General features: G+C 51.5%; 1 protein-coding gene across 1 annotated transcript in view; it reads left to right on the forward strand.

Annotated features, from left to right (window-relative positions):
* Window positions 1–1,017: 1,017 nt before the first annotated feature.
* LOC101270047 (fer-1-like protein 4) overlaps window positions 1,018–13,997 on the forward strand; it is a 51,662-nt gene continuing 38,682 nt past the window's right edge. The window contains 18 exon segments of the mRNA XM_033433918.2: window positions 1,018–1,048; window positions 1,051–1,111; window positions 1,198–1,229; window positions 1,787–1,892; window positions 1,990–2,089; window positions 3,466–3,557; window positions 3,727–3,768; window positions 4,045–4,203; window positions 4,739–4,799; window positions 4,917–5,048; window positions 5,336–5,468; window positions 5,471–5,583; window positions 5,814–5,974; window positions 6,091–6,274; window positions 6,361–6,654; window positions 6,809–6,909; window positions 12,948–13,041; window positions 13,116–13,292. Coding sequence (XP_033289809.2) covers window positions 1,033–1,048; window positions 1,051–1,111; window positions 1,198–1,229; window positions 1,787–1,892; window positions 1,990–2,089; window positions 3,466–3,557; window positions 3,727–3,768; window positions 4,045–4,203; window positions 4,739–4,799; window positions 4,917–5,048; window positions 5,336–5,468; window positions 5,471–5,583; window positions 5,814–5,974; window positions 6,091–6,274; window positions 6,361–6,654; window positions 6,809–6,909; window positions 12,948–13,041; window positions 13,116–13,292 — 2,058 coding nt within the window. The 5' untranslated portion in view covers window positions 1,018–1,032.

Below are 13,997 nucleotides of genomic sequence, written 5' to 3' on the forward strand. Positions count from 1 at the left end.
CTCATTGCGGTGGCTTCTCTCGTTGCGGAGCACGAGCTCTAGGCGCGCGGGCTTCATTAGTTGTGGCACGTGGGCTCAGTAGTTGTGGCTCACGGGCTCTAGAGCACAGGTTCAGTAGTTGTGGCTCACGGGCTTAGTTGCTCTGCGGCATGTGGGATCTTCCCAGACCAGGGCTCGAACCCACGTCCCCTGCATTGGCAGGCGGATTCTTAACCATTGTGCCACGAGGGAAGCCCAAAATGTGCATTTTTAACAACCACATGTGTGATCCTGATTAGGGACCATACTTTGAAAAGCAGTGCAGTTCATCCTGTGCATATTACACAGCTAGGCAAATAGGTCCAGAGAGCGGAAAGGATTTTCCTGAGACCAAAGATTAGAATTCCAAAATCCTGCCCTGGAGTTCAGTACTCACCAGTAAACCACCAGTAAACCCCAAGTGAAGGACCTCTAGCTTTTGGTTAAGAAGTGTTTTGAACACCTGCTATGTACAAGCTAGGGACACACATTCAGTCACTCATTAATTCAATAAATGTGTTGAGTGCCTCCATGCTAATGCTGGGAGCTAGGGGATTCATTTATTAATACATCCATTCGGGCCGTGTTTTGACGGTTTGCAATGTGCCAGACCCTGAGCTGGGCATTGAGGACAGTGAAGTGAACAAGGAACAACATGAGGTCCCATGTCCTTGAGTCCTCACAGGCTAGCAGAGACCAGCCTGGGGTCTGGCCCTCTCCCCTTGCCTCCATCCCCACCCTGTCGCAGCTCCCACCCTACAAGGAGGCAGGAAGGAGGCTGAAGCTGGTGCAGGCGGGGAGGACTGAACTGACCACAGGGACCTTACCCCTATCTCTCTGTCTTCCCACTTCCTCCCTACCCGTGACCCCCAGGCCTGCTGATTTTGTGTTTGACTAAAGGGCAGGGATTGCTGAACCTGCTGGGAGAGTCCAGTGAGTCAGAGGCGATTCAGGTGGGTGGGCAGGTGGGCAGGAGGGCAAGCAGGCAGAGGCAGAGCCATTGGCCCTGGGACAATGGCTCTGACCGTGTGTATGCGGTGACTGACAGGGCTGCCGGGCACCCATGACCTACAGGTGAGGCTCAGCTTTCGAGGTGAGGTTTGCAGGGGTGCTCTGAGAATTTTTGGAACTGGAGAGCTCCAGTTCCTCCATTCCCCAGGCCCCCCGCCCCATCCCTAGGCATCTCTACAGCCTGTCCCCTTTCTCCCCAAGTCCAATGTCTCCAACTCTCTGCTTCCCTCCCTCCCTATCTTCTATGTCTCTTTAAGGGTGAGTCCAGGGGGATTAGACCCTGGGCCAAGAGTGAATGGAGGGATGATTTTTTTGTGTGCGTGGGGAGGAGCTGATAAATGACTAGATTCAATTCTGAGCAGGTTTTATCCAGAAAACAAGGAGAATTCACTGTGGTCAAGAAGCAGATATCAGTGAGGTCAGTGGGGTTGGATTCTGGATGGGGAGAGGCTGATCTGTGCCCCATATGAGTCCATCCTTGGTTTGGGAGGTTTATTCCTGGCTTTGGGAGGTATAGTCTCAGGAGGTGGGGTTGATTTCCGGCTAAAGAGGTTAGACTCAGTTTGGGCAAGTCAGAATCAAGACTGGGGGGGATTAGTTCTTGATTGGTAGTTAGCCCCAGATCAGCCCTAGTTTGGGAGGGTTGGTTCCAGGTTTAGGAGATCAGTCATAGAGTTAGCTCTCAGTTTTTAGGGTTGGCTCCCATTTCAGACTCTGGATTAGGGGTCAGTGTCAGCCCAGCACTGGGTGTCACAAGGTTCCTCCAATTCCCAGCTGTTCCGTTGGCCACACTATGAGGCTCCACTGGCTGGGGAGTGACTGTCTGTACAGGTGGTCAGCTGCAGCCATGTGTTCAGCCCCAGGTGAGCAGGCCTGGGGAGCCAAGGATGCAAGTAGGGGGAGAGGGTGGCTTGCGACCATTCTCCTGGGTCATTCTTCTGCTTCATGCCACACCCCCAGGTCTCTGGGGACGCTGGTGATATCCCTGCAGCAGCTACAGACTGCAGGGCATTTGGTGCTTCAGGAGGCCCTAGTGGATGAGAATCTGCGCGTGTCCCCAGTGAGTTCCGTCAGCCCCCAGCCTGCCACCCCCAAGCCTGAGAGTCCCTCTAGATAGAGGGTTCCGTTTCTCCGGGGGGAAAACCCAGACCCAGACAGGAGTGGTAACAAGGCCCCTGAGCCAGGGCGCCTTTTATTACAGCCCCCAGGCCAAGATTCAGGTTCAGCTCTGAGGGCCAGAGTTGTGTGGCAAGGGAAGATAAGGAGCTCCGTGCTGCTCCCTGACCCCGTACCAGGCGCAGCTCCTGTAGGGGACGAAGATGAACCTGGCTGGATTTTCCTGGTGTTTCATGGAGGGGCAGTACAGCCTGGTAGAAATGAACCTGGGTTCAAATCTCAAGTCCACCACTTCCCAGCTGAGAACTTGGACAAGTTATTCAGCTTCTCTAGGTTGTTTCCTCACTTACCTTATGTGGAGTTGTACAAAATGTCCAGCTTTTCATTCAGTCTGTTGTCATTCGCTGAGCTCTGATTATAAGCCAAGTGCAGTGCTGAGCAATGACGATTGAGTGGTGAACAAAACCGTATAAGGACTTGCCCTCTTAGAGCTCCGTATCTGAAGAGAGAGGCAAACATTAAACAAATATTCACACAAATAAATGTAAAATTGACACCGATTGGTGTTACAAAAGTGCTGGTAGGGGGCTGGGAGAATGTATAACAGAGGGATGTGACCTATTTGGGGTTCAGAAAAGGTTCCCTGAGGAAGTAATGTTTGAGCTTGGAATTGAAGGATACGATAGGTGATAAATAAGTGGGAGGAGAGAATGTTGCAGGCGGAAGAACCAGCATATGCAAAATCCCAGCGCCCTGAGAGAGCATAACCAGGGTGCAGGGCAGGAGCAGACCCCATAAGGGATGGGACTGGAAATGTTGGCAGGGGCCAGATCACGCAGAGCTGTGAAGGCCACACTAATGGATTTCCAAGAGCGATGAGAGAATTTTGGAATTGTGTTGGCCCCCTTAAAGAGGTTACTTGCATCAGGTAAGCTCTTGATAGCTTATGTTTTTTGTTTTTTTTTGTGTGTGGTACGTGGGCCTCTCCCGTTGCGGAGCACAGGCTCCAGACGCGCAGACTCAGCGGCCATGGCTCACGGGCCCAGCTGCTTCGCGGCACGTGGGATCTTCCCGGACCGGGGCACGAACCCGTGTCCCCTGCATCGGCAGGCAAAGTCTCAACCACTGCGCCACCAGGGAAACCCTTGATAGCTTATGAGTACTCACTATTATTAATGATCATAGAGGAACCACAAGTCATCAGAGATGCAGGCCAGGAGGGTCTCTGTTTATAGGTGGAATAAAAGGCATTGTCTTTGGGCTTTTCTTAGCATCAGGGTAGTTTGAGGGGCCCAAGGCCTACTGTGTATCTGGTTTTAGGTCCAGGTGGAACTTGACCTGAAGTACCAGCCCCCAGAGGGTGAAACTGGAGCCTGGGCAGAAGAGGACTTTGGAGCACCCATTCGGGACAGGTAACCCTCCCACCCACTGAACCAAGGCCCAGGCAGGCCTTGGTAAGAGAGAAGTGGTACCCAATTCCACTGTGGATCTGCTGGATATGGTGACCCTTGGACCCGTGCTGCCCAGGTTGTAGCTCTGTAGTCAGGCATGGCCCTCTCCTGACATTTTTCCGTCTCCCAGCTCAGAGCTGATCATTCCCAATATGGGCTTCCAGGAACTGGAGTAAGTATGTGGGGATGACCTGGGATTACAGGGTCAGTCTTGGGATTGGGATCCAGTGATGTGGGGTCAGTCCCTGGGTCTGGGATCAGTACTGGACCAATTCCAGGGGGAGAAGTCAGTCCTAGAATCAGGGGTCCATTCTGGAACTAGAGGTTTCCCAGGTTAGGGGTCAGACCAAGGGGCAGGGGTGGGTCCTAGAGTCAGGGAAGTCAGAGATGGGTGCCCAGAGATGGGTGATAAGTCCAAGACATGTTCCTTGACGGCCCTTCCTGTGAGGCCTGGGGAGGCCCGGCTGGAGCGGTGGGCAGTGGCATTGGGCCGCAGGCTAGCTTGAGGAGTAGGTCAGCAGGGCGATGAGGACAACAAGCTGGAGCTGGAGCTGGAGGACAAGCCTGATGTGGAGCTTTCTGGCGTCGCGTTCAGCCCCCTCAAGAGGTAACTTGTACCCACTGAGCACCTGCTTCCATAGCCTAGCAGTGTGTCAACCTCACTCGCTCATACATGCAGGCCTGTGCCTGTCCACCCTCACAAACACATGGTCTCAGGGTATGGGTGGGGGAGTGGATATCCTGGGGTCAAGGGTCATTCATTCCTAGGCATAGACACTGCTACATTCACACACAGTTACACTGGCTCACACATGGCCTCTGGAACCCATGAAAGTGATGAAATCCTGTTGAGGGCAAGGAATGTTGCCTCCTTTGTTCACTGCAGTGTTCCAGTGCCTAGAACAGTGTTGGTACATAGAAGGTGCTCATTCAATCTTTGTTGAATGAATGCATGGTTTTAGGGCTCCAGGAATGAGTCAAATTCTGAGTGTAGGACTGAGATGGAGGCAAGATAAGGCTAGAAGGACCCAGAATCTTCAGAGGGAGAGATCTTATCGCCAGCGCCAAGCAAGGGTGTGTGTGTGGACGGCGGGGTGGAGGGGAGGAAGTGAAGTGAGAGCTGACTGTAAGCCTCTCCGCAGCCGAGCTCGGGGCCTGGCCCGCGGGGATCCCTTCCAGGTATCCAGGGCCCAGGACTTTCAGGTACCGCTCCCCCTCCAGGCCTGAACCCTTGGGGAATACCACCCGCCCTCCACACCCGTTCTTCCCTCGTACCGAGGCAGGCTTAGCTTCCTTTTCTCCTCCTTCCCCATCCTTTAGGTGGGGGTCACGGTGCTCGAGGCCCGGAAGCTGGTGGGAGTCAACATTAATCCCTACGTGGCCTTGCGCATTGGGAAGCAACGCCGAGTGACCGCCACGCAGCGCGGGACAAATTGCCCCTTCTTCAACGAAGTGGGTGCAACCAAGGAAGGGGGAGCCTGAGGGAATGGGCGGGACCCAGGATAAGAACTGTGTGGAGGGGGCGTAGCCTAGGTGGAAGCGAGCCTATTGGCGGGCCTGAAGCTGAGGGCTCTTTGCGGGGAAGGGTGCAAAGAGGTGTGGTCTCCGAGTTGCGGGCGGTGGTGGTGAGGAAGGGTGGGGAAGGAGAGCGGTCTCTTTGCCAGAGGCAGGGACCACCTGGCGTGAACCCTTCACGTATAACCTTCTCTCACTTCTCTCGCTTCCCCACTTCAACCCAGTACTTCTTGTTTGAATTTCATGAGACCCGGCTTCACCTCCAGGACTTGCTGCTGGAGATCACGGTGAGGCGGGTAGGGGTGAGAGGTTTCCGTCAGAGAAGGGGAGATGCCAAAGCTCCAGGACTAACGCCACCTTTCCCCAGGCTTTCCATTCGTAGACCCTCCCCTTTATGGCCACCCGGATAGGCACCTTCAGGATGGACCTGGGCATTATCTTCGACCAGCCAGGTACTGAACCCTCCCCTCACTGAGACTCCTCTGCACGGACAAGGGAAGCTGAACCTCTGGGCCCTGAGCCCAGTGTACTAACTTGTGAGACAGCAATCTCTTCCGACGTCTGACCTCCACGCACTGCCGCTCCTCCTTCCTGAGCTGGACTTGAACCCCGGCCGTTGTCCAGCACTCGGATCGCAGCCCCACGACCACCCTACGCATCCCACCGGTCTCCCCTGACCCTTGGTCTGCTCCTCCGTCCCCATATGGCCACTTCTATCAGAAATGGGCTTCTCTGCACGACTCCCGGGATACACGCGCCGGGACCAAAGGTTTCGTCAAGGTCACTTTGTCCGTGAGGGCGCGCGGGGACTTGGCCCCTCCGCTGCCACCCCCGGGCCCTGGCCACAGTTCGGACATCGAGAAGTGAGCTGGGGTGAGATGGGGAGGGGAGACTAGGACGGGGCGTGGCCTCCGGGATGCGGAGACGGGGAGGGGCCGAGCCTCGGGCTTCTGCGACCCTCAGCGCCTGGCTCCCTTAGGAACCTGCTGCTGCCGCGTCGGGTGGCAGCGGAGAGGCCGTGGGCGCGGCTGCGAGTGCGTGTGTACCGAGCCGAGGGGCTTCCGGCGCTGCGCCCCGGCCTGCTGGGCAGCCTGGCCCGCGCCCTGCACGACCAGCGCGTCCTCATGGACCCCTATGTGCGGGTGTCTTTCCTGGGGCAGCAGGTAAGTCCCTCCCGTCCTCACTCGGCGGAGGCCTAGGCCCTGATCGGCGCTGACCCCTCTCCGCCTGTCTTCGCCGCCGCGCTCAGGGCGAGACGTCGTTGCGCGGCGAGGCGACGGCGCCCGAGTGGAACGAGCAGCTGAGCTTCGTGGAGCTCTTGCCGCCGCTGATGCGCCGCCTTCGTCTGCAGCTACTGGACGACGCGCCCCTGGTCGATGTGGCCCTCGCCACGCACTTGCTGGACCTGAGGCAGATCTCGCATCCGGGCGGGGCGGGTGAGCGCATCTGGCCGACGCGTGCAGCCTCTGCCTGGGCCCTCTCTGCGCTGGGTCCCGCCCCCGACTGCAAACCCCATCCTCGCGACCTAGCTCCGCTTAGAAAGGTGCGGAGCCAGCAAAGGGCTTGAAAAACTGAACAGAGAACAAGTTGGAGTCAAAGGGTGGGGCCAAGAGGTGCAGTTGTGAGTGGGCGGGGCCTCGGGATGAGGGTGTGGTGTAAAAGAGGTCGGAGTCTGACCTTCTCACCTGGTGCCGCAGGACCGGGGGCTGCAGGAGGTTGAGAGTCTGCAGCGCAGCCCCACTTCCGGGACCTGCTCACGGCTGAAGCAGGCACTGGAAGAGCTGGTGGCTGGGAGCAGGTGAGCTGAGAGCCTCCCCCTCCTTGCTGCCAACTCCAGGGTGAGGGAAACTCATGATGGCTGTCTGGACCCAAGGGCTCTGGAAACTGCGTTTGCTCAGCACTGTACAGAAGAATGAGGAGATGATTGTTGAGGGAACTTGATAGAAATTATTGGGGGTTAGGCCACTCCCCTCCAATAAACTCCCTTTGCCGAGCTCCTATAGGCTTATGCATTTCCCCCTCTCCTCAGATTCCCCTGCTCTGTTCCTCCACACTCCTTCCAGCTAATGGCTTCCTTTCCTAATTCATGGAGAAAATAGAAGCCTCATCTTCCTCCATCCAGTCTACTTCCTTGCCAGCTTCTGCAACCATCTGCTCTCCTTCTTTTCCTGCTACAGCAGAGGAGGTGACCTCCTCCCAAAGCCACAGCTGTGATCCTGATTTCATCTCCTCTCACCTACTGGAAGAATTAGCTCTGCAATTGTCCACTTTCTCTCCTGCAGCACCAACTGGTCCCTAGTTACCAGGTCATTACTGTAACCACATATATTTGTTCTAGTCACTTCCATCTTTGACCTTCACTGCCCTGGATTCCATAACCTGCTCCAGGCACTTCAGTGTTTTTCTGATCCTCTTCTCAAAAGGGTTGTTTATCCATTTACTCACTAATATTTATAAGACTGACTATGCCAGACACTGTTTTAGGCACAAGAATAACAGTGAATAAGCATTCTTGTCCACAAAGATTTCTGGAACTTACATTCTTGTGGGGGTGGAGGCTGAATGGAGACACAGATAATAAACATGTAAACAACAAGGCAGAAATATAAGAAGTAGGATAAGGATAGTGTTAGGGAGAAAATAAAGCAAGGAAGTATTTCAGAGAGACATTGCAATTTTAGAAAAGGTGGCAAGGGGAGGCCATGGTTATGTTGACATTAAGAAGATGAAGGAGCAAGCCATGTCTGTAAGGGTGTTCCAGGCAGCAAGGACAGCATGTGCAAAGGCCCTGAGGTGAAGCATGCCTGGTGTGTTTGAGGAAGAGCAAGGGACCAGTGTGAGTGCAGCAGAGTGAACAGAGTAGCTGAGGCTGGAGGGTGTGGGGGGAAAGGAGGATGATAGTGGGGAGAGGCATGTGGGAGTCACATAGGCCATTGTAGCGGCCTTGGCTTCTTGTTTGAGTGAAATGAGGAGCCACTGAAGGTTTTGAAAAGAGAAGGGATATGCTCTAATTTATCCTTAAAAAGGATCAGTGTGGGAGGGATGATATGAGAGGAAGCAGAGAGAGTACTATAGAGGGCATTGTAATAATTCAGGTGACCAATAATGATGAAATGAATCTAGGGTGGTTGCAGTGGATACAGGGTGACGGGAATGAATTCAAGAGCAGTAGAGACTTTGGAAGTGACACCTCAGGACTGGCTAATGAATAGGCTTAGGGGAGGAGGAAAATGTGCAGAGGAGAGTCATGAATGACTCCCAAGGTTTTGACTTGCACAGCTATGTAGATGGTGCTATTTACTGAGCTATGGAAAACAAGAGAAGGAGAAGTTCTGATGGGAGTGGAGGGGATATCAGAAGCCCCTTTTTGGACATGTTAACTTTTTTTTTTTTTTTTTAATTTATTTTTATTTTTGGCTGCCTTGGGTCTTTGTTGCTGCGCGCGGGCTTTTCTCTAGTCGCGGCAAGCGGAGGCTACTCTTTATTGCAGTTCCCGGGCTTCTCATTGGGTGGCTTCTCTTGCTGCAGAGCATGGGCTCTAGGCACGCGGGCTTCAGTAGTTGTGGCACTCAGGCTCAGTAGTTGTGGCTCACGGACTCTAGAGCACAGGCTCCGTAGTTGTGGTGCATGGACTTAGTTCTTCTGCGGCATGTGGGATCTGCCCGGACCAGGGCTCGAACCCATGTCCCCTGCACTGACAGGCGGATTCTTAACCACTGAGCCACCAGGGAAGTCCCTGGACATGTTAACTTTGAGATATATGCCTGTTAGACTTCTAAATGGATATGTCTGCCAGGCTGTTAGCTATAGGAGTTGAGCTCTGGGGAGAGTTCAGGGCTAGAAATGTAAAATTGCGGGGTGTTAATATGTAGATGGGATTGGATAAGATCACCTAGGGAACAAAAAAAAAAAAAAAAAAAAGGAAAAAATCTGGACTTCCTTCCTTGGTGGTCCAGTGGTTAAGATTCTGCACTTCCAAGGCAGGGGGCCTGGATTCGATCCCTGGTCCACATGCTGCTCGGCGAGGCCAAAAAAACCCCAAACAAGCAAACAAATCTAAGGACCTGGCAAGCTCCAGCATTTAGAGGGAGGGTCAAGGAGGAGGACTCAGCCAAGGACTTGGTTGTTGGTCACTCTTCTGTCCTCATCTTACTCAACCTTTCAGTATCAGTGGACACAGTTGACCCCACCCTCCTTCTTGAAAGACTCTGGTGTTGATTTCCATACCCTTGGTTTTCCTTCGGCTTCCCTGGCCATTCCTTCTCATCTCTTTTGCTCGCTCTCTATCTTCTTTACCTCTGAATGTTCCAGATGTTCATATGGGTATGTCTTAGGGCTTCATTGTAAACCTCTCTTCTCTGTCTACATTCTCTATGTCTCCAAAAGAGCAACAAACTTTAATCCAATTTAATTCCTTGCTTGATTGTCTATAAGGTGCAATTAAACTCTTTCCATTTTCACTTTACTGAAATTATTTTATTACTAAAATTATTCTTTGTCAGGGAACTTTCAACGAAAGATCTGTTCAAATCATATTTCACCTTTTTTTAAAAACAGCATTATTATTTATTAAAAAATTTTTTTTTCTCTTTTGGCTGCATGGCATGTGGGATCTTAGTTCCCCAACCAGGGATTGAACCCGTGCCCCCTGCAGTGGAAGCACAGAGTCTTAACCACTGGACCGCCAAGGAAGTCCCTGTATTTCACTTCTTATAGCTTTATCCAGTGTGATCTGTGTGTGTGTGGGTGTGTGGGGGTGCTATTATTTCTACTGGATCTAATATCCCTGAATCCAATTTTGTGGATCTAAATCTTGTCAAGAAGATTTTTTTTCTTCTGTCAATTTTTTTTTTTTTTTTTTTTTTGCGGTACGCGGGCCTCTCACTGTTGCAGCCTCTCCCGGTGCGGAGCACAGGCTCCAGACGCGCAGGCTCAGCAGCCATGGCTCACGGGCCTAGCCGCTCTGTGGCATGTGGGATCCTCCCAGACCCGGGCACGAACCCGTGTCCCCTGCATCGGCAGGCGGACTCTCAACCACTGCGCCACCAGGAAAGCCCCTCTTCTGTCAATTTTTAATCAATAGCAAATGTTAATAAGTGCAGTTTTTATTTATTATTTATTTATTTATATATCTGGCTGAGGTGGGTCTTAGTTGTGGCATGCAGGATCTTTGTTGCCGCGTGTGAGATCTTCGTTGTGGCATGCAGGATTTTTTTTTTTTTTTTTTTTTTAGTTGTGGCATGTGGGATCTTTAGTTGCGGCATGAGGGATCTAGTTCCCTGACCAGGGATCAAACCTGGGCCCTCTGTATTGGGAGCACAGAGTCTTAACCACTGGACTACCAGGGAAGTCCCAATAAGTGCAGTTTTTTTTTTTTTAAATTGAGGTATAATTGACATTTAAATAGGTGCAGTTTTGACTCTTGTCAGTTTTATTTTGTGTTATTTTATGTCAGATTATTTCTGCCAATAGAAGTCTTGGAGCAAAGAGCATTAGTAAGTTAAAAAGATAAGCTCTGGGAGCAGTATTAGGTGAAAAATCCTTGGAGTCACTTATTTTATATATTTTTGAAAATTTCCATAATAAAAAGTTAAGACATCATTAGGGGTCAAAAAGGGACCAAAATATCATGTTTCAAAAATCATTTTACTTTACCTGACAAATATTTTTTGAGCATCTATTAGGTGCCAGGCCCTGAGGTTACAGTGGTAATCAAAATAAAGTCCCCGCCATGCCTTACTTTCTTTTTTTTTAATGTATTTTTAAAAATAAATTTATTTATTTTTATTTTTGGCTGCATTGGGTCTTCGTTACTGTGTGCAGGCTTTCTCTAGTTGCGGTGAGTGGGGGCTACTCTTTGTTGCGGTGTGCGGGCTTATTGTGGAGCATGGTCTCTAGGCTCATGGGCTCAGTGGTTGTGGCTCGTGGGCTCTAGAGTGCATGCTCAGTAGTTGTAGCACATGGACTTAGTTGCTCTGCGGCATGTGGGATCTTCCCAGACTGGGACTCGAACCCGTGTCCCCTGCATTGGCAGGCAGATTCTTAACCACTGCGTCACCAGGGAAGCCCCATACCTTACATTCTATTTGGAGAGATGGATAAAGCAGAGTAAGAGGGTGGAGAAAGTAGCAGGGACTGTTTAGAGGAGATGACCTGGGAAGGTCTGTGAAGAGATAACATTTGAGCAAAGACCTGAATGAAGAAGGGGAGAGTGAGCCATGGAAAGATCTAGGGGCCTGACAGTCCAGCAGAGGGAGCAGCTAATACAAAGGTGCTGAGGTAGTAACAGGCTTGGCGTATTCAGGGAGCAGCAAAAAGGCCAGTGTGACTGTAGGGCTGTGTGTGAGGGGAGAGTAATATTTGGTGAAGACAGGGAGATAAAGAGAAACAGAGCATGTAGGGCCTTCTAGGCCATTTAAAGAATTTTATTTGGGGGGTTCCCTGGTGGCACAGTGGTTAAGAATCCACTTGCCAATGCAGGGGACACGTGTTCAAGCCCTAGTCTGGGAAGATCCCACATGCCACGGGGCAACTAAGCCCATGCACCACAACTACTGAGCCTGCGCTCTAGAGCCCCCGAGCCACAACTACTGAGCCCATGTGCCGCTGCTACTGAAACCTGTGCGCCTAGAGCCCGTACTCCGCAACAAGAGAAGCCACCGCAATGAGAAGCCTGCACACCACAATGAAGAGTATCCCCTCTCCCCGCAACTAAAGAAAGCCCGCGTGCAGCAATGAAGACCCGACGCAGCCAAAAATAAAATAAATAAATTTTTTAAAAAAAGGAATTTTATTTTATTTTTTGCGGTACACGGGCCTCTCACTGTTGTGGCCTCTCCCGTTGCAGAGCACAGGCTCCAGATGCGCAGGCTCAGCGGCCATGGCTCACGGGCCCAGCCGCTCCGTGGCATGTAGGATCCTCCCAGACCGGGACACGAACCCGTGTCCCCTGCATCGGCAGGCGGACTCTCAACCACTGCGCCACCAGGGAAGCCCGGAATTTTATTTTTAACTCTGAGATGAGAAACTTCTGGAGAGGAGTGAAATGGTCTGGAAAGCATTGAAAAGCTCATTCTGGATGCTATATTGAGAATATTCCGTAGGAGAGAGGGTAAGAGTGGACGTGGTAAGAACAGCTAGGAGGGTGTTGCAATAATCCTGGTGAGAAGTGATAGTGGCTTGGACTAGGGTGGTCCTGGAAAAGGGGGAAAGTGGTCAGATTTTGAATATATTTTGAAAGTAGAGCCTAAATTATATGCTGATGCGATCGATGTGGAATGTGAGTGAAAGAAAGAGCAGTGAAGGATGACTTGGAAGTTTTGAAGTGAAGCAGGGTTCGCTTTCAAGGTGGGGGCCTGGGGCAGTCATTGGAACTCATGCACTTGGTTTGAGCATGTAATGTTTGAACTATCTTTGGTCAGTGTTGGAACTGTCAAGTACAGCCCATGTGAGCCTTTAACATGCATTTGAATCCTCCAGGTATAAAAATGCAGATTTCTGATGCAGCAGGTCTGGGGTGGGGCTGAGATTCTACGTTTCTAAGTAGGTAATACCGATGCTGTTGGGCCTGGGCCACACGTCAAGTAGCCAGGGCAGTAAATAGTTAAATGCTAGTACATTCTGTGTCTCCAAAGTGAGGCTGGCCTTGATGAGTTGGGGAGTGGTTCAAATATAGAATCCATCCTTGGCTGAGGAAGGATGCCTCCTTGAGAACAAGACTGAGAGGAGCTGTGACGGAGGCTGGGCATGGGAGGCCTGCTCTGAGGGAGGTGGCCCCTAAGGGTCAGTGTTCTCTCCTTTGATTCCCACCTGCCACACCCGCTACTGCTCTTGCAGACAGTTTTGCCACGGTGCTGAGCACAGGACAATGACTCGGCCCAACGCGCTGGATCTATACAGATGCCAAGGGAAACAGCTGGCGTTTAGCCTGGTACAGTCTGGGGAAGGGGGATCAGGGGCACCCAGCAGGGACCCTCCACTCACGTTCTCTTCCTGCCCTTTCAGAACCTGTTGGCAAAGCAAGGACTGTGGCTCCTTCGGGGCCTGAGACAGGGCAACGTGCAAGAGAAGGTGGCACTGGCCAAGAAGCTCCTGGTGAAACTGCGCTTCCTGGCCCAGGAGGTAATGCCTCACCCACCCATTTCCCCACCCTGAATACCCTTTCTCCTAAGCCTACCAGAGGTCTTTGGGCAGGGGTGACCTAACATTTGTCCTGTGGATTGATACCAGGCCATGGGACCTGTTGCTCTGAGCATAGGACTAAGCTCCATTTGGAGTAGCTAAGGGTGACGATGTACATTGTAGGGCCCAGCAGGGATACAGGGAACATGCAAGATCTCTTTGGAAGAAGGTCTGAGAGTACATTTCTTTGGCATGACTTTCCTGGTTTGAAGCTCTGAACACAACACACGGGAAGGGTAAAGGAAGTTCACATTTATAGAAAGCTTCCTTGGCTAAGCATCTGCATGTATCACCTAGTGTGACTCAACAGCCTTGGGAAGATGTTACCCCATTTGACAGGTGCAGAAACTGAGGCTTAGAGAGGGAAAGTGACTGATCCACCATGTCATAGCTGGTTAAGTGTCAGAGCTAGAATTCAAAGCCAGTTCTGCCCCACTCTGAAGCTCAGTTATTCCCAAAGGCACAGAAAGTTTGGATCGCTGGGGCCAATATGTCCTCAGGGTCAAACAGTGAGGAGTTTGGATATTGGTCTCAGATCTCGAAGGGCACGTTGGAGTTTGGCAAGTATGAAAGAATGGACAGCATGTGCAAAGGCGCAGCTGGAAGGCAGAGTAGTGGAAGGAGATACAGAATAGAGACCTTATTAAAGTGAATTTTAGTGCAAAATTATTACTTTTTTAATTTTTAGAAAAATTAATTAATTAA

The sequence above is a fragment of the Orcinus orca genome, chromosome 16, assembly GCF_937001465.1.
Source record: "Orcinus orca chromosome 16, mOrcOrc1.1, whole genome shotgun sequence".
In the NCBI taxonomy this organism is placed as follows: Eukaryota; Metazoa; Chordata; class Mammalia; order Artiodactyla; family Delphinidae; genus Orcinus; species Orcinus orca.